General features: G+C 38.2%; 1 protein-coding gene across 1 annotated transcript in view; it reads right to left on the bottom strand.

Annotated features, from left to right (window-relative positions):
• The window catches only part of sdccag8 (SHH signaling and ciliogenesis regulator sdccag8), a 346,220-nt gene that overhangs the window by 131,184 nt on the left and 187,292 nt on the right, over window positions 1-27,744 (bottom strand). The window contains exons 13-14 of the mRNA XM_043695478.1: window positions 17,159-17,301; window positions 1,075-1,202 (exon numbers count right to left, since the gene is read on the bottom strand). Coding sequence (XP_043551413.1) covers window positions 1,075-1,202; window positions 17,159-17,301 — 271 coding nt within the window. The remainder of the gene's footprint in view (window positions 1-1,074; window positions 1,203-17,158; window positions 17,302-27,744) is intronic.

Raw genomic sequence — 27,744 nt, forward strand, 5'->3', positions numbered from 1 at the left:
AGAATAAATTCTTCCCTTTCTATTTTATGTCACCAAAAGTCCACAAGTTCAGAACTTCTTGCTTATCAGTACAAAGAAAAAGAAAAACCAAAACCAGCATGATTGGAAGCTATCGATTTGGACTGCATATGAGATCACTGTTCGGAAAAGAAAATCACCAAATGAGTCTACTCTGACTCACAACTGAGCACTGATCAATTTTATCTCCATGTCCATACTCACAAGGCGGTGTACATTTTAAAAATATTTTTATTGGCGTTATCTTGATTAACATGAAGCTGTACTTATTAAATTTTCCTTCGGTAGTTCAGCATAATTATAATGTGACATTATGAAATCCAAAGGAAGCATTACATTTTCAGTCAGTGCGCCAGCTTGTCAATACTATAGTTACCCTTCAGAGAAACATAATGAAAACAGCTTTATGCACAATGTGCAAATGATGACTAAAATAACATTTAGAGATGGGAAAAATAAAGCTACAGGGATGCAGTTTGGCAGGTTACTGTACATTTTTAAAACTTGCATTTATTTTACTTAATGGAATTGATAAAGTAGGTAATGACTAAAACCTAAAGAACAACTCCAATTCAGAAATCAATTCCAAGTCGTCAACCTGTTAAGAATAGTTATTCCAAATTTATGTGGCAATAGCAAGATGGTATTCAAACAGAGTTTCAAACATAAGCCCTGCAGCATTTCCCGCTGAGCTTCTGATGCGATTTTCCTTATGTAACATGTGTGCCTTAAAATCAAGCCAAGAGAAGCCCCTTGTTCTTCACTTTATGCTGGCAACACTCTGCTTTAAGTTTCTTAACACAGGTAAATAAACTCATAATCCAGATGGTGCAACAGATGTGAGAGCAGCACTGTGAAATCAACAGACAGTGGGCAATGGTTTTCATTTCCCTTTTAAACGCTAACTGATATGTAATTCGGGATCTCCGGTGAAGTTAGCATCTGCTCCCTTTGGCCAGCCAAAGGTTACAGGTGTTCCTGATGTCATTTCACAGTGAGGTGTGGGCCTGGCCTGCAAGAGAGGTGTCCTGGCTCTAATCTATGCCTACCACCTACCAGTTTTATCATGCTGGGCCTCCATTTGCTGTATCTTTTCTGTTAGCTCTTGCTCACGTTGTTGGGATTGAAAGACCAGGGCCTTGACATCATCACTGTGACTGCGGAGTAAACTGTCCTTTTCCATCCTGAAAGAGGCAACAAGGTCAAAAATATAGGGCAGCAAGAAAACTGTTTTTAAACAGTAACACCTTCAAATTGTAAAAATAATGTATTTTTGCAATAATCACTGCTTAAATATTATCTACATTTAAATCTGTAAAAACAATTGTGTGATTATAAACACTAAGCAATGAATTTAATTTATTTCAAAAAGAAGACAGCATGTTCTTACACAAGATGCTTGTATTTTGTGTTTAATTTAGGAATCGTGGTTGACACTTAATATAATCAGATAAGGTTTTTATGCAGAAGTTATTAAATGTTCCAGTTAAAATACAAATTGTGTTGGTTACTGAGGACAGCTGCAATAAACCATAGCCCTAAGGATTGTTTGTAGAAGAGATTAACAGAGTATTATTAAGTGTCAGGCATGGCTCAGCAGTAGCATTCTCGCCTCCAGCTCAAGAAAATTGTGAATTCAAACCTTACTTTAAAGAACATGTTCTAGGTTATGCTTCAGTGTATTACTAGTTATAAGTATAGTTATGTTTGCATTCTTTCAGATGAGATCTTAAACGGAGGCCTTCTCTGGCCTCTCAGATAGATATGAAAGATCCCATGAAACTTTTCAAGGAAGAGCACAGGAGTTCTCCCCAGTGGCTTTACCAATATTTATTTTTCAATGATCATCACTTAAACAAATTAAATGGTCTTTATTACCTCCTATGGAATCTTGCTGCCCATAAGTCTGGCTGCCATGTTTGAGGTCATTATATAACCCAAACGAAAGTTTGACTTCTTATTGTTAATTTTTTATCCGTCTAGACTTCTGTGAGCATTAATTCCCCAACTAAGATAGGCTACCGGAAGAATTAATTCTCCACTATTTCTCATTCCTGCAGAATTAGTGTCTTTATTCTGCTTGATAGGAATAAATTTAAATATCCAGTGCATGTAATCCTTTACTCAATTTTTCAAACTACAGTACCAGGTTCTATAAAATCAGTTTGCTTTTTATTGTTTTATTTTTGCTTTGTTCACTTATTAGTTTTAAAGTGACCATTGTTACATAGTAAGTTGTTTTTGACAAAGGTTTGCTGCAGCGCTAACATTAACGTCCTCATAGTTACACAATCTGAATGCAGATTTTCAGTACCAAGAGAAGTAACTTGAGTCAGGAGATTTACCAACTTGCCAGAACTTTCTCCAATAAAAAGAATGCCGTATCATGTGATTTTTGCTGCAGGAAGGTTAGCCATGTGGGTAGCTGAGGTGGACTGATCAGAAAGATGTTAATTCTCTGGGTATCTGTTTTAATTTATTTCAGGTACAGTTTGGCCTTCTGGCTCTAACCCCATTTTAGCACCCTAACCACCTTCATACTTTCTCATGCCCTCCTCTTGCCAACTCAATGCAATGTCATGACTGTTTCCCACCTCTATATTCCCTCAAATTCCTCATTATCCTAAATTATGTCTCCCACCTTTCCTCTCCCCTCATACTCTCCATGCCAACTCATACCCCTGATTCGTCCTATGACCCTCATACCTTCTTTATTAATTCAATGTCAAATCATGTGCTCCGCATTCTCCAAACATCCCAGACCTTAGTCATCATTCAGTATTCATCAAGGGCAGATCTTAAGAGTCATTTGGAGACAAGAAAAAAAAAATCTAACAATTTAGTATTGATCACACTCTACAATTAAAGCTTTAAGATTGGTTTGTTTTAATGATAAAATAAAACCTCTATTCAGACCCCAGATCAAATACAGCTAATCTTCTCATCATGTCTTTAAAGAGAAAATGAGGTCTGCAGATGCTGGAGATCAGAGATGGAAATGTGTTGCTGGAGAAGCGCAGCAGGTCAGGCAGCATCTAGGGAACAGGAGAAGGGCTGAAGAAGAAGGGCTAATGCCCGAAACGTCGATTCTCCTGTTCCCTAGATGCTGCCTGACCTGCTGCGCTTCTCCAGCAACACATTTCCATCTCATCATGTCTTTAAACTGTTAATCAAACTATGAACTCACAACCATCTGTTGAGGTAATTGTAGCTTGTAAAACTTCTTTTTAAGTTTAAATTTGTTTAAATTCTCAGTGAAAGCTGCAGCATGTTTTTGTTTCAAGAGCAGAGGATTTACAAACTTTCAGTTCATGAGAGATATCCAGACTATTTCCACTCGAAAGAACTCCACAATAGCCAAAGTGTGATCTCTTTGAACTAAGCCCCACTTAGGTTAGGTTTCTGTCCTGTGAGAATCACACCCTGATGCCACCCCCCCCCCCCACTAGAAAAGATGGATGGGTTAGACGTGGCAGTACATCTTTCTTATTGGGGGTCCTTCCTTTATAAAGGTCTGGTCAGCCTCCAGACTGCAAACATCCGTGAGTGTGATAGCATTTGCCATTGATTCCCAACAGCAAATCAAGATGGTTCTCTACATGGATTCTTTAAATGCCAAGGAAACTGACAGTTGAAGTGCATTACGTTGGCAACTAATTCTAAAAATTCAGCTTCTATCCAATGAACATCTTCCCTACAACCTCAAACTTTTTTATCTGAAAAATGTACATTGTGCTGATCTAGTTCAAAAGTATGCATTTTCAAAAGTATATATATATGTCTACAAAATGTTATATTAGATCTTGCATAGAAAGTCATCAGGCATGGCATGAATCTTAATTCTTACACTTATATTAAATAAGTCTTTGAAAATGAGTGCAAAATAATATCCTATTCAGTGCATTATTCTATTCGATGCATTCACGAACAAATTGCAAACAGCAGTAAGCAGAATTTGCTGCAGCACTGAATAGTTCAAAGAGCCAATTTAAATAATTTTAGTTTTGTTAATTTGTCTGCATTTTGTGCATTGCACATAACACATTAATCATCTGCTTCTTATGCACAAACAACATTAATCAAACTAAACACTACTATATGTTTCTGTTATACTAAGCACTCAAATCTCCTCCCCCACGGGTGGCTTTGATTGTTGTGTTATTTACCCTCCTCTGTGCATATATTTAACCATCTATCCCATAGCCTTTCCTTCTTTCCCTTCCTCTAACTAAACTGGCTCTGGCTCCCTCCATCTGGTTCCCCTTCCGTCAGCAGTCCCGCACCTGTTCACACCTCCTCTCCTGTTGGATTCCACTAAAGATTTCCTCCTCTGCCAGGGCTATTCTGGCACGCACAATCTTTTTGTCATTCAATCCATCTGTCAGAAGTGAACTTTGTTTACCAGAAGCTACTTCTTGCTTCTTGAAGTAGTACAGCTCCTCAAGGTCACTGGAAAATGGTCTATCTATATTCCCCACTGGTAGTTAAATAGAACAAAGTGCTGTGGTAGCGCATATTTGTAAAATTAACTAAGTAACATTAATCTTTTGAAGCCTATATTTTAAGCAGATGGAAAAAGATAATTTCTTAGATTATCCTAAGCAAATATGTTCCTTATTTTAAAGAGGCTGCAGAATTTGATTTTGCTATTTCTAAAATTACAGATGAATGCTGTGTACTAAATGCTCAAAGCATTGTAGTAGACCATCAGAAATAAATTTACCTTGCAATACAATATGTCAACAATGCATAATAACTTTACCACGTACTAATTGTATCTTATTCAGAGCTGTCACTTACAAAGAATGGCTTTAGGCAACCATTAAACCATCTGACAGATAAAGACTTTACAGACTAGCAATGAGAAGAAACATAAAGGTTGCTCTGTGTTGAACATCTGCAGTATAAGCTTGATGTGCAATTTGCACAGAAGATACCCCATGGCTCTTGGCATGATCTGAAATTCATATGAGTTATCATTACTACCGAGCACAGGAGTGAACTCGTTATGAGTGTAGTATGGTAGTCTGGTTTATCACATTTACTCATTCCATTTAGATCATGTTATACTTTATTTCATTTCTCAGGACTGATAATTTCAAGTTCACTTGAATTTTGTCAAATCTGAAGAAAATTTGCTTGCAAGGCAAATTAGTTGATTGAGGTTATTGAAATAAAACAATAGCGGTAGTGCATAGACTCCTTCAATGCTTTAAAGTTGATATATGTCTGCTTTGAAAATTAGTCTGATAACCTGTAGTGGAATGTGGAGCTCCAGTGGGAGTAAGAAGCTATCGTAAATACTAGATTTGTGTTTTATAAAGAGTAATAGTGTTAATAGTGTTGTGGAATATTTTCTAGTGTGGTCAGCGCATGAATTGTCATAAACAGTTCTCAGGTCAGTTTATGCTTAGCACTGAATACTCCAAGTTAGGCGTAGCATGATAAGATGAGTAGTAAAGGTCCCTCACTTTGATTCAACAATATTCCTGAGCATCTCAGGCTGTACCAATGTGATTTCTTCCCCCATTTTCTAGATAAAGCCTCTCTCAGTAACACTGTAAATTGACAGTGTGTTACTTTACACAATAGATTGACATACATTGTTAAAGGTTAAGTCAGCTCAGTTTAATTTCACAGAGTAGATACTATCATGAGAGAAGCAAGAACAACATCTTAGTGGTTGAGATTTGATTCAAACCTAGGCTTTGGAGGTGAAAGAATGAGAAGATAACCCACTGCAACACCCCCAGTGGAATGGTTTGCAATTATTCTTTACGTGTAAAGTAATTACTATTGTTCTGAAGCTACTATGGGAAGAATAGATGTGACAGGAGGTAGATGCAGATTATTTTGTTGGATTCACTTTGATGAGCTGGATCAGTTTGCGAGTTATCATGAAGCAGTTTTCTTCAGCATCTTTTTGGTATAATTTTACAAATAAGGTTCACAATTGTTGGTGGTGGTTATAGAAGTATGATGGTTTCCTGTCTTAGATTGATCTGACAGATCAATTACAATTTCACATTTGATCAATTAATTGGAGAATTTAGAGAGCAACTCAATGCTTGACAATGATCCAGTAAATACAAATACAAAAATAATGTACAATAAGAATACACATTTATCTTGTTCTAGTAAAAACAGCATCAATCATAGTATTTAATTTGATCCAAGATCAGGTTTCACTAATTATTTTATTAAATAAATTACAGCATTTAATTTCCTCTTTTTATTTTATTTTTAAAGAATATTCTGTAAAATAGTAGAACTATTTTGGAGAATGATTTTTAAAAATTCTTTCTTTTTGTGCTTTATACTTAATAAGATTGGTTAATGCATGCTTAATATGTCCAAAATTAATTTTGCCTTCAGAATAAGGAATCAAATTCTTCATTAACTCACACAGCAATAAACAATATCTTTCCACACCCTTCCCATGAGCACTGCAACCACCCCAAACAGACACACACACACTTAACAGCACCTTCCCTAGCTTATTTACAGCAAAAATAGGTCAAAGATCCACACATTTTGTTTCCTTCCTCCTTTTTCATTTTTATATTTTAAATACTTGGAAAACAATCCCATCTTTGGATAATTAATTAAAAATAAAAAGAATTTTGCCATAGAAACATGTTGCTACAAATGTGTGAATACTCAAAGGGCTAGCTCTGTAATTAACTGTTAGTGGTGATTTTAAGTTTCATGTGGGAGTAACTGAACAGTGGGTCATAGATGCTGAGGCGTTTTCTGTGTGTAGCTTAGACTGAAAGTAAAGATCAGTAAAGACAATGCAAAGGTCTCACCCAAGGCCACTAAGCGCACCACTGTAAACATCACAGCACTTTGCAGTCGCTCAGCAGATCCCATCTCTGTGGTCAGTCCTCCCAGCTGCCCTATCTGTTACTGTCTGATTAGTTCTGCTAAGCAGCCCCTCCCCTGCCATCTTTGCCTGCCATCTGTTATAGACAACATGGCTATTGCCCAGCAATGCATACTGCCCTCCTACCTGGCATCCAGCTACTTGCCTTACCCTAAAGAGCTAACACAGGTTCTAGCTGCTGGCACAATCAGGATTTCATTACTACTACTTTGACAAGTGCAGTGTTGTTTGTAATTTCTCTTTTATCCCTGTTCTGATTGTACAACCACCTCCCACTGACTATGTTTGCTGCAGTTTTGTTGCACACAGATTTTACTCTCCACATTAATCTCCCTCTGGCATATTGCTGCATCTGTTCATTTTTTTTATTAATTTTCAAATTCCCACCCTTTTTCTAGCAAAGGAGATACACTTCATTCTGTTTGTGTTCAGATGATTACAATTCAGAAATAACTCTCTTCCACTAAATTAAATAAAAAAAGTTGTCAATCTTCTGAATGAAATGACTAGCTTTTTAAAAGGAATTGTCTTCTACTAGATTTGCACACTTCGCAGTCAAACATGCATTAATCCATTGTGTATATTTGAATCAAAGAAATGTTCTGTTAGTTCAGTTAAAAAGTGTGACAATAATGCTAGCATATCTTTGTTTTAGGCCCACAGGATGTCTTTATGCCTTTTAATTATTTATTTAAATAAAATACAGCAAATATATAATTAAAAATTGAAATTGAAAATTGTTACTTGATGATTCACAACATTAATCTACACCCTGATAAATTAACAAAGTAACATAAAATTATAGGGTGGAAATATTATCCACAACGCAAATTTTCAAAATTGAGCATTATTTGGATTTATGAGGTACTCCAAATTATACAATTTTCTAAATTTATTATCCTTTATAGAACATACCTGCTATTTGATTGAACATGGACAGTGAGTTTTAACACAGACATGTCAATTTTGTAAGTACTGTTACATTTTGTATTGTTAACTCTATAAATATTCCTAAAAATAGCAGAGAACTCTAACTATATTTAATTTCCTCATATGTAACTTACAATCTGTGAACAAAATGGCAGGGGAACTCCATTTTAAGATTTAAAATTTCAATATATTTTAGGCAATACAAAGAAAAATTTCATCACAAAGTATTAGCAATAATGATCACACAAGGTGCGCAAATACCTAAGGAACAATAAAAATGTGTTAGATAACTCATCTGCATGTTGCTGAGTAGCAATTTTGCAGAGGGTTTTTTGGCCTCATAGTGCCCTGCAAATGTTCTGAATTTTACAAAGAAGGAACAACAGGATCTGGTCTGAAGAAAGACTCACAAGAGCACATTTAGTAGTTTACATTTGTCACAAGTTATATTCACTCAGTATTCACTCATCAGAGGCCCTAATGGAAGGTGTACAAAAGCTCCAACACTGAGAAATCACCATAAGATAGCAAGACAGATATACAGATAATGCATCTTCATTATCCTCTTTCATTTTGATGTTGACTTTTGGTACAGTGACTTATCTACTCCCCTAGTTGAAGTGGGGCACTAGATAATTCAGTTGATAGCCTTAATTAATCTGGTTGAAATGTTCTGCCAGCAGTGTATACACTAACTGAACTCAATAAGTGCCTGAAATTATATGATATTGCATCAGCAAGACATTTCCTGGTCCTGCAACATTCAATGATTATAATGAAGACCTGGTTATTCAGGCTGTTGTAATTTAAATAAAGTAACCTTATGTTCAAATCACAATCTAGCTAAACCACACAGCAATGTTTGGGTGGGACCATTTGGCCCATCTCATCTGGGCTGGCTCTTTGTAGGAATAATTCAAAACTAACAAGTAAAATACATAGCTGATGTATTGTGTACAGTTCCTGCAGCACATTATAGGAAGGATGTGAATGTATTGGAGAGAGAGTAGAAGCAATTCACAAGAGTAATTCCAGGGATGAGAAACTTCAATTATGAGGATAGACTGAAGAAGTTGGTACTATTCTCATTGCAGAGGACAGTGTTACAAGGAGATCTGATAAAGGTTTTCAAAATTATGAGCAAACTGAATATAGTAGACAGGAAGAAATCATTCCCATTTGTAAAAGGAATAAGAATGGCAGGGTGTTTAAAGGGATTTACAAAAGAAGGAGTGATTAAAGAAAAAGCTTTTTCACTACCAAGTAGTTAGGCTATGGAATGCACAGTCTGTAAGTGTACTAGAGGTAGGTTCAATTTAGGCATTCAAGAGGGCATTGGACAATTATTTGGACAAAAATAATGTACAATAATGGGGAAAAGCAGGAGATTAGCATTCAGTAATGATGCTTATTTGAACAGACGTGTAGGCATGATGGGCTGAATGGCTTCCGTCTGCACAGTAAAGGGGGGGTTGATTCTATGATTTTAATCCCACTGTGCTGTTCTCTCCTCTATGGTGTGGGAGCAAGCAGCTCAATACAATTTAAAGACAAGTTTAGTTAGTAAAACATTGATTCGATGATTTGACAGAAGAGAAATGCTAGCAAGGATATAGTAGAAAAGGTAAAGTGAAAGTATATATACAATGGATGTAATTTTTCCTTCCTTGGATATGGCAAAAGGGCTAGTGAGAAAGTGAAATAATTGGGTGGGTTAGCCTTGGAGAGGAAATTGGCTCTTCACATCACTTCTGTAATTAAATGCTGGGTGAGAGGATCCATGGATAACTTTGTCTACTTGACAGTAATTAAAGCACTTAAGTGGTCAATTAATGATCACTCAAGGGTTCAACTCACCAAATGGTAGCTGGGCTAGAAAGGCAGCTAGTTTCTCGTTTGGGGAACTGTCTGCCCAAGTTGGGAGAAGGGCTTTCAATTCACCCAATCTGGGGCAATTAGAGGCATAGAAGGTGGGCAAAGGGGAGGCCTGTGAAAGTAGCCCTCTTGCTCTTGCCAATGACACTCCCACCTCTGCCTATAACAAGGAAGAAGAGATTTACCATTTCACCATTAGATCACCAACAGACTGCTCCTCAACAGACAGCCTTAGATACCAGAAATTGCTGGCCTCTTATTGGAGAGAAGCTTCCATGAACCTGCATACCAGTGTCAAGGCCTGTGATAGAGTGAGAAACTTAGACCACAAGACCATAAACTGTACGAGCAAACATAGGGTTGGGAGTGTGTTGCTGGAAAAGCACAGCAGGTCAGGCAGCATCCGAGGAGCAGGAAAATTGACATTTCCGGCTGGAGCCCTTCATCAGTACGAGCAGAAATAGGCCATTCAACCCATTGAGACAGTTCCACCATTCAATGAGATCATAGTTAAGCTAATAATTCCCAACTCCACTTTCCTGCCTTACATCTATAACGCTTGATTCCCTTGTTGATTAAAAATCTGTCAATCTCAACTTACTGATCAAGCCTCAGTGGTAAAGAATTCCATAAATTCAAAACCTCAGAGAAGAAATTCTCCTCATTTCTGTCTTAAATGGTAGACACTGACTCTGTCCCTCTGGTATGAGATTCACCCACAAGGAAAAAAAAACCTCTCTGCTTCTACCCTGTCGAACCCCTAAGAATCTCATGCATTTCATTCAACAAGATCTCCTCTCAGGTTTGAAACTTGTTTGTGCACTACCTCTCAGCTCCTAATGAGCTGATAGGCAAACAATAGGCCATGCTTTCTCAGTGGTGGAGACAGCATGTTAGTCACCATCTGACACACTCACCCCTAGATTTAAAAAAAAGAAAAAGTCTTGTCTATGTTATAAATGTCATGATGGCAAAGACAATACATTGTTAGAATAAAATCCTGTATCTCAAATCACTTATTCTTAAGCCTGAGAGAATGATTCATATGTAAAGGAAAGGACTGTATCTTCTCTATTAAAGGAATGAAATCAATTATTATAGATGCCATTAGGTCAATCAAACTCATCCTTCTAATGTTTCAATTCAGTCAACTTACTAATCAACTGGAATTTTAAATCACAAAGTTATTATAGTGTGTTTTTCTAAATCAAGAGCATAATGTTTTCCCTGGAAATTGTGGATGACGTAGTGAGAAGGGTAAATAGTGGGGTGAGTTGGCCTTGGAGCCTTTCTTGCCACCTCATCAATTAGATGCTGGACAAGAGGATTCATTGAGGACCTTCTTGACTCACAGTAGTTAACAGCCACTTAAGGACATCAGCTCATCACCGACCCCAAAATTATGAAATTTTGTGAAAAAAAATTAAAGAAAAGAGTAAAGAAAAATTCCCTATTGCGAATAAGTGGTGTTCTACCTGCCATGACTATTTGTCCCAATTTGTGGCTAAACAGGGGTAAGGATGGAGGCAAAAGGTAGCCGCTGAAAGTCACTCCCTGCCATTACCTCTAACTTCCCTCTCTCCCCATCTCCACCACTGAGACCTGAAAGATCCACATTCTTGCAAATTGATCCCCTGAAGGCTAGGCCTCCAGCAATGATGTATAGGTCTCGGAAGCTACTAGCTTCTGATTGACCAGCAGCTTCTGGAAAAACAGGGCTACAATGACACAGCCTGCAATTTGCCAAGCAGCTCACCTGTCTCTCTTAACAAGGGTGAAACTTGATTTGGCAAGCTTTCTCATTGGTGTAAGCAAAGAGTCAGCTACCACTGAACATGCCCACATTAAAGCTGCAAAATGCAATATCTTAGCTCATTTCGCTTGATTAAAAAAAACCTTAAATTTATCTTACACCAAGTGAAATGTATATCTTTTCATTTTTGCTCACTTCAAAGTAATATCAAATAAAATGGGAGAGTAAATAGATATACTGTTAGGTTGCAGATCTGTCAAAATGGTGAAGATCCTCAAAGGGATAAACAGTAGCTGTCATTCCTAGTAAACTGCTAAACACCCCACCTAGTCCCAATGTTAGCTGATATTGTTAATGGCACTCTCTCTTCAGGCATCATCCTCTCTCCCCAATTCTATCATCATCGTTCTTCTTCTCAAAAAAACCCCTTAACTACCCTGCACTTACAAACTACTATCCCGTCTTCAATCTCATTTTCCTCTCCAAAGTTTTAAAACTTGTTGTCACATCCTAAATCCATACCCATATTTCCCAGAGGTTTGTGTTTAAATTCTTCCAATCAGAATTCCACTTCACACCACACCAAAACCGTTCTCTTCAAAGTGACAAATTAAATTCCGCACGACTGTGACAAAAATAAACAATTGCTACTTGTTCTTCTCAAGCTGTTTGCAAGCTTTTACACAGTTGACTACACCATCCTGCTCCAACCTCCATCTGGCTTGATTATTATTTGTCTAATCATGGTTCTTTCTACTCTTGCAAAATTACCCATGTTGACCACTAAAAAAACTGTCCTTTCACCTTTCTACCTGTTATCTACATAGAATCCCCACAGTGGGGAAGCAGGCCATTCAGCCCATCAAGTCCACACTGACCCTCTGAAGAGCATTCCACCAAGATTCACCTCCCTATGCTATCCGTGTAACCTTGCATTCCCCATAGCTAATCCACCCAACTTGCACATCCCTGGACACAATGGACAATTCAGCATGGCCATCCAAACAACCTGCACATCCCTGGACACTATGGGCAATTTGGCATATGGGAGGAAACCAGGGCACCTGGAGGAAACTCATGCAGACACGGGGAGAATGTGCAAGCTCCACACAGATAGCCACCCAAGCTGAAATCGAATTCAGGTCCCTGGTGCTATGAGGAAGCAGTGCCACACATGCTTCCCTGGACAATGTCATCCAAAAGCAAGACTTTGTTGGAATAGTGACTATAGGCCAAAGATTGTGGGGAATCATATGCATTACCTCACTCAAGGAAGAAAGAAAGTCAGAAGCCAGGTAACAGACTCTTAATAAACCTGTCCACAGCTAGAATGTACTGTAGATGGATAATCTAATAGATACTGTGACTTCAACACTTTCACAGTAAGAGGTTGCACACCCTGCCTGCTGGCTAGTCTGATTGGTCAGTACCTCAGCAGTCCAAGTAGCACTAGAGCTCAGTAGTTATTAAAAGCTCAACTGACCTCAGTATTACTCTATCCATGCCAAATTATGGGTGTGAGCTCTGAGATGGATGAAAAGATGATGAGTGAACTTGCTACTTCTTTGCCATTAGCCTAGCTCATTGTTCTGTAACTCTCCCTCTTCCTCAACACTACCTATCCCTCCCCACACTATCTTTGTGTCATCTGCAAACTCAGCAACAATTCCCTCAGTTCCTTTATTCAGCTCATTAATTTATAAAGTGAATAGTTGTCGTCCCAACACTGACTCCTGGAGAATTCCAATAGTCACAGGTGAGGTGCCAGAAGACTGGGGGTTGGCTGACGTGGTTCCACTGTTTAAGAAAGGTGGTAAGGACAAGCCAGGGAACTATAGACCAGTGAGCCTGACCTCGGTGGTGGGCAAGTTGCTGGAGGGAATCCTGAGGGACAGGATGTACATGTATTTGGAAAGGCAAGGACTGATTAGGGATAGTCAACATGGCTTTGTGCATGGGAAATCATGTCTCACAAACTTGATTGAGTTCTTGAAGAAGAAATAAAGAGGATTGATGAGGGTAGAGCGGTAAATGTGATCTATATGGACTTCAGTAAGGTGTTCGACAAGGTTCCCCATGGGAGACCGGTGAGCAGGGTTAAATCTCATGGAATACAGACAGAACTCCCCATTTGGATACAGAACTGGCTTAAAAGGTAGAAGACAGAGGGTGGTGATGGAGGGTTGTTTTTCAGACTGGAGACCTGTGACCAGTGGAGTGCCACAAAGATCGGTGCTGGGTCCACTACTTTTCGTCATTTATATAAATGATTTGGATGTGACCATAAGAGGTATACAATTAGTAAGTTTGCAGATGACACCAAAATTGGAGGTGTAATGGACAGCAAACATGGTTACCTCAAATTAAAACAGGATCTCGATCAGATGGGCCAATGGGCTGAGAAGTGGCAGATGGAGTTTAATTTAGATAAATGTGAGGTGCTGCATTTTGAAAAAGCAAATCTCAGCAGGACTTATATACTTAATGGTAAGATCCTTGGGACTGTTGCTGAACAAAGACACCTTGGAGTGTAAATTCATAGATCATTGAAAATGGAGTCGCAGGGAGAAAGGTAGAAGAAGGCGTTTGGTATGGTTTACTTTATTGGTCAGAGTATTGAGTACAGGCGTTGGGAGGTCATGTTGCAGCTGTACAGGACATTGCTGTTGGAATATTGCGTGCAATTCTGGTCTCCTTCCTATCAGAAAAATGTTGTGAAAGTTGAAAGAATTCAGAAAAGACTTATAAGGATCGTGCCAGGGTTGGAGGATTTGAGCTATAGGGAGAGGTTGAATAGGCTGGGGTCGTTTTCCCTGGAGCATCGGTGGCTGAGGTTTATAAGGCTGAGACCTTATAGAGGTTTATAAAATCACGAGGGGCTTGGATAGGATAAAAAGACAATGTCTTTTCCCCGGGGTGGGGGAGTCCAGAACTAGAGGGGATAGGTTTAGGGTGAGGGGGAAAGATATAAAAGAGACCTCAGGGGCAACGTTTTCACGCAGAGGGTGGTACATGTATGGAATGAGCTGCCAGAGGAAGTGGTAGAGGCTTGTACAATTGCAACATTTAAAAGGCAGTTGGATGGATATATGAATAGGAAAGGTTTGGAGGGATAGGCTGGGTGCTGGCAGGTGTGAACAGATTGGGTTGGGATATCTAGTCAGTATGGACAGGTTAGACGGAAGGTCTATTTCCGTGCTGTACACCTCTATGAGGGGCAAAAGCCAGGACTGCAAAAATGTAATTCTTTTGTAGGCTCCCCAGAGGACTTCTGTTCACCAGAGCACAAGTTCTGCAGTGGATTCCGTTGGGGCATCACACAGTAAAATCGTTGATAAATATGTGCACCAAAAATGCTTGCACTTTGGCCTGCCAGATATCATGCTGTCACTGACAAGGAGCATATTTCAAAGTAACCTAGGGTACACCTTGTAGACCATTGGGTTCGCTTTACTCTGTAAAGAGAACAATTGGGATATTATAAGAAAATAAGTATGCTTATTTATTTGAATCATTTTTGACCTTTTATGCATTATGATATTCAAGTGCACAGTTACGTGCAGACACATTTACAATACACACAATACATGTGTAATTTATAGGCTACTCTCCATTAGTCTATATTATTTTCTAACTTCCAAGAAAATCAGGAATTAATATTTTGTGGAAGTATTCAAGTGAGTTAACCAGGTAGACAAACAAATAAAATTTAAAATTTCATGCAGACAAATTTTATGTTGGGAGAAAGAATGTTGAGCGTAATGAAAATCAATACAATTAACATGTTGTGGCTAAGAAATGGCCAAGAAATGGCAGATGACTTATCACCTGTCATGCTGAAAATGTAGGCTCTGTAGCACAACTGGATAATTCGATAAGGAAACTGATTTACTCAACTTTGAGTTGCAAGGTTCCAAATTCAAGTCCCAATTCAGGGCTTGAATACAAAAGTCTAAATTGACATTTCAGAGGATGCATTGCATTGTCAGATGTGCCATCCTTCAACATAGATCCTATCAGTCTGCTCAGATGGATGTGATGACCCCACTATTCCAAGGAGAAAGATTGCTCTCTCCAGTGTCCTGGTCAACATTTATTCCTCAATTAATTTAAGAAAAAAGATTATTTGATATTTATCATATTCCTATTTGTAGGAATTTGCTGTGTGCAAATTGGCTGCCTCATATCCTACAGTTAACCAGTAACTACAGTTCAGAATTAATTAATTGACTGTAAACCATTTTCATGGCAGTCGTGAAAAGTGCAATAGAAATGCAATTGTTTTATTTGTAATTTTGCAAATAATTTTTCAAAAATATTGCTGCAATATTATTTAGACCATAAGGTTATCCAAATGCCAGAACTAGCAGAAAAGAGAAATGCATCAGCCAAAGCAATAAACTGTAAGTTTACAACTGTGGCCAGATGATTGTTGAGTGGAATTTGGAAATGCAAGATTTCTTAAGGCATAGAAAGAGAAAATTTAAAGCTTAATCCATGGGTCACTCATAAGCATGGTACAGCAACAATTACAAATCAGATTGGTGAAGATCAGGAAGTATCATACAACTTAAGCTTTAATTGGAGAAAGGGCAGAATATTTCTTAAAGAGTACATATAACTCAGGAGATAAATGCACCTTCTATTGAGTAATAGCAGTTATATGCTAATTTAGCTGGAGTAAAGTAAGGATACTGCATTGCTCTCAGCATCTATACTAAGGGACAACAAAACTTGTTAAGTACAAAGTCAGTCTTTTTTCTGATCACCAACCAATTGTTTTGTGTTACAACTACTCCTCTCTGGATACTAGACAAAGGAAGGTCTATATTTGGCCATGATAATCTCACACAATATAAGAATAATCACTTGAGCAAAATGCTGGAGAATAACTGAACTGTAAAGAACAATAACCCAGCATGATTCACTATGTTCAGGAAAAGGGGTGAAATTATGAGGGAGAATTGCAGAGAAAATGAAACTAAAGGACAGAAAATTCAAAACTGAGAATGTAATACTATTTGAGTGAATCAGCAATTGCCTACAACAGTGAAAAGGTTTCCAGAGTTTCCACTGCCTCGAAATGTGGTTCAATATCAGATGCTTGATGACTGAAGTGTGACTTAACTCACTGTGACTATGTAAATCATAGTTTGAGTTGTAGTAGTTGATTTAAGTAGGTATTGTAACTGTTGGTACAACAGGAAAAATAAACAAATGCTTACAAGTTAACAAAAAATACAAAGTGATTATACAAATGGCTTATTCATCCTGTTATAACAACCTCTTATTAAGACCATTTATCATGATGCAAAATTGCACATTGTGCTGTTCCCCACATCATTACAACTCAAACTGACAGAATACAAGAGATCTTAGAATATAAAAAAAACAAAAACCTCAGAACATCTGGTAATCCCATCACCCGTCCATATGTTACAAACATCATGCTGCTTTTCCCTTAAGACAGATTAGAAAAATCATCACATTTGGTTTTCTATAATTACATACCTGCAGTTTGGTATTTTAATAGCTTCACCTGTTAATACTGCAGCAATTAGTAGGCAAAAATGTGAACAGTTGGTATTGCAAAGCACCAAAAATATCTGTAAAATGTTTTATTGCCTGCGGTAGAGACAGGCAGCTTGATGCTGGCGTTATGAAGTGCCACTGGCAGATAACAGGATTATTTGTACCTGGTGAGGTGCAGTTGGTGCTCAGATTTGCTCAGTAGTTCCATCAGTTTTAGACATTCATCCTTCGATCTTGCTGCATCCTGCTGGACATGCTCCAAATGGCACTTAGTTTCATTTAGTTTCAAATCAAGTTTCTGTAGCTCCTATAGAGGAAATGGGCATATTAAAAAATTAAAACGTAACAAAACTTAAAATTCATAAAACTGTGATATGTAAATGTTTGCCATGTTGAGAAAGCAGGGAGAAAAGTCACAATTTTTAAGAACCAGTAACTAAAAAAAACTTGAACTTTCAGAACTGGGGTGACACACCTGCACCATCTGAGAAGACATACAATAAGCATTTTAAGCTTAATTGTTTTGTTTTCCTCTACAATGTGTAGAGGATAATAATCAGAGACCAGTGGATATATCTTGCTTGTTTTCCCTATGTCGTAGTACACTGTGGCAGGAATTAGGCAGGAACCACTTAGAGATGAATAACATTAGTATGACCTAGTGGTATTATGGCTAGACTATTCATCCAGAGACAGTGGAGTTTGAATTCAATTATAATCTGGAAATAAAAGAGTTTAATGATTACCACGAATCTCCCATTTTTACCTGGCCTGGCCTACACATGACTTCAGATCTACAGCAATGAGGTTGACTCTTAACTGCTCTCTGGGCAATTAGGAATATGCAATAAATTATGTCCAGCCAGTCATGTCCATGAATTATTAAAATAAAAGGAAGTAAATACATAGAGTTAGCATAATGGAGGAAATAATGAAGTCTAAATCAAGTCACTGTGCATGCATTTGATGTCAGTATTAGAAACACAGGTCCCCTTAAATGTCAAACTGAAGATATTTTCTGTAGGGTTCTTCTATAGCTATCATAATCCAAAACTCTAGACAAAGCAGGCAAAAATAATGCAAAAGAATATGAAAGCTCTAACTGCTTTCAATTCGGAATGATAATTTGCACCCATCTTTAAAGAGAATGATTCTCCCTATGAAATTGTAAGACTGTGCCATTTCATGAGCAGTGGTATGACCCAGAGTGCCAAGCCACTAATACTGAGTAAGTCTTTGATAAAACAAACAACAATGCATTTGGACAGGGAGAATGACAAAGCATTCATATTTGGTAAAGGAATGATGAGGGGTGATCTGATTGAAACTTACAGAATACTGAATGGCCTGGACTGAGTGGATGTTGGGAAGATGTTTCCATTGGCAGGAGAGATGAGGACCCGAGGGCATAGCCTTGGAGTAAAGGGAAGACTCTTTAGAACGGAGGTAGGAGAACCTTCTTTAGCCAGAATTTGGTGAATCTGTGGAATTCATTGCCACAGGCTGTGGAGGCCAGGTCATTGAATATATTTAAAACAGAGATAGATAGGTTCTTGATTGCCAAGAGGATCAAAGGTTACGGGGAGAAAGTGAGAAAACGGGATTGAAAAACCTATCAGCCATGATTGAATGACGGAGCAGACTCAATGGGCTGAATGACCTAATTTCTGCTCCTATATCTTACGGTCTAAACTTGCAATTCACATGATCTGGACATTAGTGTATTTTGTGGAGGAAACATGGAGCTTTTCTTCAAGAGATTCAAGAAGCATTACTGACCTTTGTAGATAGGAGTCCGGCTGGTATGAAGAGAATTATTTGGAAATTTCAGAAACAATTTGCTTATTCCTCCTCACAAAAGCTTTTATTAAAAGATGCTGGAGTAGTTAAATGTCACATATCCCATGTACAACAGGTCACATTGTAATATAATATAGATATTAAATACTGTAAGACACCAATGTGCCCAACTGTAAGTGCTGCTTTAGTCTGGGAGTTTAACGAAGTGAGAGTCTTAGATCAGAGCATATGGGATAGAGATCAGAATATCTTTACATTACGTTTTGCAGGTATGCTGGCCAGACTTAGCATATCCATAACAACTATAGCAATGACAGGCAAATTTGCAATGGGCAAAGTGAGTTGACACTGACCTTGAGTTCCCAAAAACTTCTTAGTGGATAATGGAAGTAAACTTATGATTGACAAACCTTGGGAATGTTTGAGAACTTAAATATTATTGTAATCCTTACTGCTGTAGAAGGTCTGTTCAGCAATGACTTGTGCAAAAGAACCATATAAGTACTGTTGAGATGTTGTACAAAATGCTGGTTTATCAGGAAAACTGTAAGTTACAATGGCAATGGATTGAGCAGTACATACAAAAGTTCTTGACACATGGTCGGGGTGGGGAGATATAGCTCATACCAATTAGTATATGATTGGAATCCAAATTGTCTTTCCTACTGCATGACGATTCTATGGGACTAGTGGGAATTATGATGTTTTGCATCAAATGCCTTGCTAAAATCCATGTGCACCATACTTACTGTTCAACCTTCATTAATGTGTTTTGTCACATCCTCAAAGAATTCAATAAGGCTTGTGAGGCATGACCTGACCCTCCTCAAAGCCATACTGACTTGTTAGAGTTTTTCTTGTGGAGGAAACGGAAAAGGCTCATGAAAGTAATACTTAAGTGATATGCGTGGACTTCCAGAAGGCACTTAATGCCTCAACAGGCTTGTGAGGAAAGTTTTGGTCATGGTACAAAATGGACAGTGACAACATGGGTACAAAACTGTCTGAGTGATAGAAAACAGAGTAATGGTGAGTGGATATTTTTTAGGCTGAAGGAAGATTTGTAGTGCAGTTTTCCAGGGGTTGGTATTGGGAGACTTGCTTTTCTTGATACTGTATACATAAATGGTTTGGATTTTAGTGTGCAGAGGACAGGTTTTCAATTATATTAAACTTGCACAAATTGTAAACTATGAAGAGGACAGTGTAGGACTCCAAAAGGATATTGATAAGTTGGTGGAACATTCAGATATGTGGTATATGATGTTCAATGCAGAGAGGTATGAGACGATGCACTTTAGTTGGACAGCACAAAGATAATGTAAAAATAATTCTAAAGGGTGTGCAGGGGCAAAGGAATCTGGGTATGTGTCCTGATAATTGAAGGAAACAAGTGGCAAGAGCCTAAAATAAAGCATTGTGTTGTCAGCGTAATTAAAAGGGGTAGAGTGTGCAAGAGCAAGGAGGTGATGTTGAACTTGTGGAAAATACTTGTTAGACCTCTCGAATGTTGTGTACAGTTCTAATTGCCACGTTATAGGAAAGGTGCAACTGCATTGGAGAGAGTGCCGATTTCATTTACTAATGCTTCCAGTTATGAGAAACTTCGTCTATGAGGATAGATTGAAAAAGTTGGGACAGTTCTTTCTGGAGAGAAGAAAGCTGAGGAGAGATCTGATAGAGGTTTGCAAAATCACAAATTGGATGGGCAGTTAAAGCTGGTTCTGCTTGTAAAAGAAAAAAGAATGAGAGGGTATATGTTTAAAGTGATGTGCAGACAAAGCAATGGTAATGTGAGAAAAACTTGCTCAGTCAGAGTTGTTAGATATTGAATTGCACTGCCTGGAAGTATGGTGGAAGCAAGTTCAATGGAGGCATTTGAGCAGGCATTGGATTTCTTTCGGAGAGTAATGGTGTTCAGGAAAGGGGAAAAGGCAGGAGGTTGGCACTAGATAGTAGAGCCAGCAATGACCAGTTGGGGCAAATGGCCCCCTCCTGCACCACTTTAATTCTGTGAAGTTATCAAAATCACAAAAAAAAGCACTATAGTGCTAAAGTTTGATTGCAGATGATGTATGGGCAGCACAGTGACTCAGTGATTAGCACTGCTGCCTCACAGTGCCAGGGACCCAGGTTTGATTCCAGCCTCGGGCTACTGGTTGTGTGAAGTTTGCACATTCTCCCCGTTTCTGTGTGGGTTTCCTCTGGATTCTCTGGTTTCCTCCTACAATCCAAAGATGTGCAGGCTAGGTGAATTGGCCATGCTAAATTGCCCATAGTGTTCAGGGATTTATAGGTTGGGTGCATTAGTCAGGGGTAAATGTAGAGTTATAGGGTAGGGGAATGGGTTTGGGTGGGATACTCTTCAGAGGATTGGTATGGACTTGTTGGGCCAAAGGGCCTATTTCCACACTGTAGGGATACTATGATTACATACCAATATAAAAGCATACATTAAAACTGAGACATCAGAAAAAGTAGAGTCTTGAAACACGGCATTTGTCCTAGGGTGGGGGTGTGGTGGTTTCAGATCTGGTGATGCGGATTAATATAAGAGAGAAGGACTTGGGGGCAGGAAAAAATATTGAGTATGACAAGAGAAACTTTAGATTACAACATGGAGTCAATATTATGAAGGAACACTTTCAGGAGTAGTGGTGAATTTTTAAACTCCCATTATTTCCCCAGCTAATTCTGTAAGGGGTAGATACTATCAACTATAAGACTGTTGCACTAATAGGAACATCCCTATTGAAAAAAAATTGTTGAATGTTCTAGAAAAAGGATGTCTCACTATATAACAGTGGGAATCTGAAACTGTGTTATTTTCATTTACATCTACTCTTGTAAAATTCTTTTTCTCAAGAGAAATGAAGTCTGTCAATAAAAGGAAATGTCGGTCCCTTTATGAGTCAGCTGGAAGATATTTTCTAATCTGTTCAAAGATGTTATGATACATCCCTGGAGCAGGTGCGAACTTCAACCCAGACCTTCTGGCCCAAAGGCAAGTGAACTACCACAAAAGCCCTTCAAAGAGTCAACCAGAACAACTCCAAATTTGATTGAGAACAACTGATGCTTTTTTTTTGCATGTAAGAGCTGGGTTCTGACACTGGGTTTCTGTAGTGAGGCGGTTGTCCATTCCACCAACATGTGAAAGGATCCATGTTCAAAACTGGGTTGATTTGGATTTATGGGTTCTTGTGGTACAGTTGTAGTGTCTCTACCTCTGAGCCAGGCAACCCAAACTCAAGTCCCGCCTGTATCAGAGGTGTATTATAACATTTCTAATCAGGTTGACTAAATAAAAACTGGGTTCTGGGGAAGAGGAAAGCCTAGCATATTATTGCTAGGCTAATAATCATGAAATCAGGTAATATGCTGGGTTTTGAATCCCACCACAGCAGATGTTGGAATTTGAAATCAATTTTAAAAATTGTAGAATTAAGTTTCTAATAATCACCATGAAATCTGATTGTAGGAAAAACCCATCCGGTTCACCAATGTTCCTTTTGTGCAGGTAACTATCTACATGTGACACCAGTCCCACAGCAATGTGTTTGATTTTTAACTGTCCTCTGAACAATTTAGGATGGGTGACAAATATAGGTCTGGCCAGTGGTGCCCATGTCCTGTGAATGAATAATAAATAAAAAGAGCTGGATTCTGGTGGCTCTTATCTGTTTAACATGTGAATATGTGGGATATAGTATAGAAAATTTGGGAGTTACAGGTGCAGACTGTTATGTGATATCATGGCAATAACAGAAATCCTGCTCAAGAAAGAATATCTCTGGGTAAAAGATGTTCAGAAAAGATAGAAAAGAAGGATGGGTGGCAGTGTTGGTCAAGGAGTGTATTGCAGTGCTGGAGGAAAACAATACCCTAGAGGGTTCAAGGATAGAATCGGGCTAGAGCTAAGAAGCAAAAAGGGTGCAAGTACTTTGCTGACTGTAGATTATAGACAGCCAAACAGTGGGAAGGATGCAGAGATATAGATTTGCAAGAAAATTACAAAGAGAAACACAATGCAACTTATAATGGGGGACTTTAGTTACCCAAATATTGACTGGAGCAGTGATAGTGAAAAAGAATACAGATGGGCAAATGTTCCTAGATTTATTTCTAGACAATTTCCTCCAGCAGAACGTATCCAGTCCAAAAAGAAAGAATATACTGTTGGACCCGGATCTTGGAAATGAGATGGGACAAGTAGATCAAGTGTTACTGAGAGGATTTTTTGGAGACAGTGATCTACGTGTCATAATGTTTAGGATGATGATAGAAAAGGGCAACAGTCAATCCAGAGTAGGAATAATTAAGTGGAAGACAACCAACTTCAAATGGCAAAAACAGAGATGGACTGGATGGACTGGAATAAAATGTCAGTGGGGAGAAACTGTAGCTGGATAATGGGCTACCTTCAAAAACAAAATGGCTTGGGTGAAATCTTTCAAAGGCAGAAGGGAATGTTAACAAACCCAGAGAGAAGGACTTGGGGCAGGAAAAAAATATTGAGTATGACAAGAGAAACTTCAGATTACAACATGGAGTCAATATTATGAAGGAACACTTTCAGGAGTAGTGGAGACAGAAAGGAGACAGAAATTAAGAAAAAAAAAGAAAAAACACTTGTGGCAGGTAGAAACATATGTTAAGAAACAAAAGGAATAGAAGGCTCAGAGGGGATGTGAAAAAGCATATTTAAGAGGCAGAACAATGAGGAGTGACCCTTGATCAATGACCTTATTTAGAACATGTCAATTAATTCCCAATTAATAGGGTCCGATTCTCTCAGAAAGATAATCCTTCATCCAAAGAAGAAACAGTCCTGTCAATTGAGCTGGTTATGCCCATAGATGAGACCTTATGTCATTGTTGACCTATTGGAACGGAGTACCATATTAAAACATGTCATGGATGAGTACGTTCTGAGAGCAAATAACACACTAAAGAAATTAAATTTAGAGAAATCTGTATGACAGTTTCCAGCCTTGGGTGATCCAAAAGTTACAAAGTTAGTTATTTTTAGCAATACTTCAGAGAACATAGAACAATACAACGCAGAGCAGGCCCTTCGGCCATCGATGTTGCAATGATCTGTGAACTAATCTAAACCAATCACCTTACACTATCCCATCATCATCCATATGCTTATCCAAGGATTGTTTAAATTCCCTAATGTGGCTGAGTTAACTACATTGGCAGGCAGGGCATTCCATGCCCTTATCACTCTCTGAGTAAAGAACCTGCCTCTGGCATCTGTCTTAAATCTAACACCCCTCAATTTTTAGCTATGCCCTCTCATACAAGTGGATATCATCATCCCAGGAAAAAAACTCTCACTGTCCACCTTATCTAATCCTTTGATCATCTTATACGTCTGTATTAAATCCCCTCTTAGCCTGCTTCTCTCTAATGAGAACAGACCCAAGTCCCTCAGCCTTTCCTCATAAGACCTTCACTCTAGACCAGGCAACATCCTGATAAATCTCCTCTGCACCTTTTCCAATGCTTCCACATCCTTCCTGTAATAAGGTGACCAGAACTGCACACAATACTCCAAATGAGGCTGCACTAGCGTTTTGTACAGTTGCAGCATGACATCACAGCTTCGGAGCTCAAGCCCTCTACCAATAAAACATAACATACTGTATGCCTTCTTAACAGCACTATCAACCGGGTGGCAACTTTCAGAGATCTATGTACATGGACACCAAGATCCCTCTGCACATCCACACTACCAAGAATCTTTCCATTGACCCAGTATTCTGCCTTCTTGTTATTCTTCCCAAAGTGAATCACCTCACATTTATCTGCACTGAACTCTATTTCAGTCCAATTCTGCAGTTAATCCAAGTCTCTTTGCAACCTGCAACATTCTTCCACACTGTCCACCACTCCGCATTTTCTCCAATAGCATACTATATGGAACATTACTGGTGGAAATGTGTTGCTGGAAAAGCGCAGCAGGTCAGGCAGCATCCAGGGAACAGGAGAATCGACGTTTCGGGCATAAGCCCTTCTTCAGGAATAATTATTTCCAGCTCTGATCTCCAGCATCTGCAGACCTCACTTTCTCCTATATGGAACATTACCAAAGGTATTACTGAAGTCCATGTACACCATGTCAACTGCCCTTTCCTCATCCACATGCTTGGTCACCTTCTCAAAAAACTCAATAAGGTTTGTGAGATATGACCTGCCCTTGACGAATCCATGCTGACTATTTCCAGTCAAATTGTTGTTTGCTAGATGATTATAAATCCTATATCTTATAATCTTTTCCAAAACTTTTCCTACAACTGACATAAGGCTCATTGGTCTATAATTACTTGGGTCATCTCTACTGCCCTTCTTGATCAAGGGCACAACATTTGTAATCCTTCACAAGCCAATCATCCAGATGTATATTCTAGGATGGCAGAGATCTTCATATTTTTGGTGGGAAAGAAAAATAAATGTAACCCACAGCTGGGAAACCAAGTAAAAATATAAAGTTTAATTTTAAAAACTTCGGCTAATGAAACACTGGCACTAGTACAAGCAATTGCGACAAAAGCATTAGGTGCCCTTGAAGAGGGACATCTTGTAGTGTGATAAAAATATAGATTATTGAAAGGAGGGCATGGAATATAGTGTTAGTAAATATGGATTATTTTTTCTTTATTTGCTTCATAATTATTTCCACATGTGAAGAAGAGCTTTTTTAAAATGGGAATATTGGGTGTGTGAACGGGTTGGTTGAATTAAAATGTGTACGGTAACGGAAATTAAAAAACAATTATTTGAGATACTTTCCAATCAACCTATTCAGATGTTATCTCACACATCCGGAGCAGGTGGAACTTGGGTACAGGCCTCTAGTTCAGAGGTAGGGATACTACCAATGTGCCACAGGGGTCCATTTATGTACTTTTTTGATTAGTTTTGGAAATATTGTTACTATATGTAAATTTAAACAAAAGAAAGGAATTTGTTACTGATTAGTTAATGACATTGTTAAGTTTGATAATGTCTTTATTTAAGGTTAAGAAAAACAGGCAGTGGCTATTAATTCTCTGATCGCTGTAACTCTGGGTGTGAAATGAGAGGTAAGAATGAGGAAGTCAATAAACTTCCTCCACAAAAGAAAAAAATGTCTTGATTTCAATTTCTCCAACTGGCCTTGAATCTATTAACACTGATTACCATTTGTTCAATGGAACTGTTTGCTGGCCAAATCCATAGGCAATATGGGCCAAACAGATTTCCAGTGAAAAAAACAATTTAATTTACATTATTCAGGATAGAAATAAATAGAACTTAAGATAGAATTTGGATTGCTTTACCACGTATTTCCATCTGTTGTAAGTATTAAACATTCATGGGTTAAATGGAGTACAGCCCCTGAGCCATTCTATTCTTCTTAGATGCACTGATCTCTTTCAAATGTCTCCTAAATACTTCGAATAAAGATGAAAATAAGCTGATAAACTCTTTGGCTAGCAAGTCAACCTCAAAGTATTGCAGCTTATTAGTAATTCATTAGTGATCCATCGCTTTTTAGATTAATAAGTACCTTAGAAACAATTGAGGACTCATGTTCAAACTAAATTGGCTGTTAAATGAGAAGAAATAATCTTTCACTTGTCAAAGTGGTATTACATAGAAATAGACTTTCCATTGAAATATAGGAGATGTAAGAGAGGTAAAACATACTCTTGGCAACAAACCTAATTTAGTAATCTGTTTTTAACCTCAAAATCAATTTTAAAACTTGTAGGCACAGGTGCACGTTATAAATGGCTCCTTACTGTTTATTGAATATTTTCAGTTGATGCTGTGGATTCTTAAAGACACTACAAACTCGAGGCTCAGCTTGTTCAGAAGGATACTTAATTGGCTTAGTGGTAGGAGACAGAGTAATGTTGGAGGGTTGTTTTTTTCAGACTGGAGGCCTGTGAACTATTGGTGTTCCATAGGGATCATTCTGGGTCCTCTTTTGTTTGTCATTTAATTAAATGATTTGGATGAAAATATAGAAGGGATGGTTAGTAAGTTTGTGGATGACACCAAAGTTGGTGGTATAGTAGAGAGTGAAGATGGTTTTCTAAGATTACAAAGGGATAGTGACCAATGAGTCAATTGCTAAAAAATGATAGATGGAGTTCAATCTGGATAAAAATGACGTATTGCATTTTGATACAGGTAGTTCTGAGATAAAGCGTGTTTCGGCAGCACTATTTGGCTGTAACATCTTTGAATAATTAGGGAACAGTATTTTGGAGAACACTTACTTTGATTGGCAATAGCATAATTCCAGCAGGGATCAGTTCATGTGCTTCGTTCTACGCATGTGTCAATGTCAGCTGCTGACAGAGCAGTTTTCTGTGAGAGGTACTGTACAGATAGCAGCTTTCTTGCATTATTCAAATGTACTGTTAAATTTACTTTTGTTTTGTTAATAAATATAATTTCAACTTTCATTTAGGCTGAGCTATACTTTGCAGTCGACTTTTGGGAGATTTTTGAGTGATCGTGAGTGATATTTATTGCTAGTCTGCCCCTAACCTCACTTTCCCCATAGGTCCTATTATTTCTATTAAGCTATTTTCTGTGAAGCGAGGTTTTGCTGGAATCTAACTATATGTTAAAGGAGAAATACCTGTACAATAAACAAGGGTAAGGCTTATACAATTAGTGGTAGCCCTTGGTAGTGTTGCAGAACAGAGGGACCTAGAGGTGCAGGTACATAATTTTTGAAGTTTGCATTACATATAGACAGGATAGTTAATAAGGCATTTGGTATGCTTGCCTTCATTGCACAGTCTTTGAGTATAGGAGTTGGGAAGTCATATTGAGGTTGTACAGGACATTGGTGAGGCCTCTTCTGGAATACTCCGTCCAGTTCTGGTCACCCAGATATAGGAAGGATATTATCAAACTGGATAGGGTTCGGAAGAGATTT

This window comes from Chiloscyllium plagiosum, chromosome 9, assembly GCF_004010195.1.
Source record: "Chiloscyllium plagiosum isolate BGI_BamShark_2017 chromosome 9, ASM401019v2, whole genome shotgun sequence".
In the NCBI taxonomy this organism is placed as follows: Eukaryota; Metazoa; Chordata; class Chondrichthyes; order Orectolobiformes; family Hemiscylliidae; genus Chiloscyllium; species Chiloscyllium plagiosum.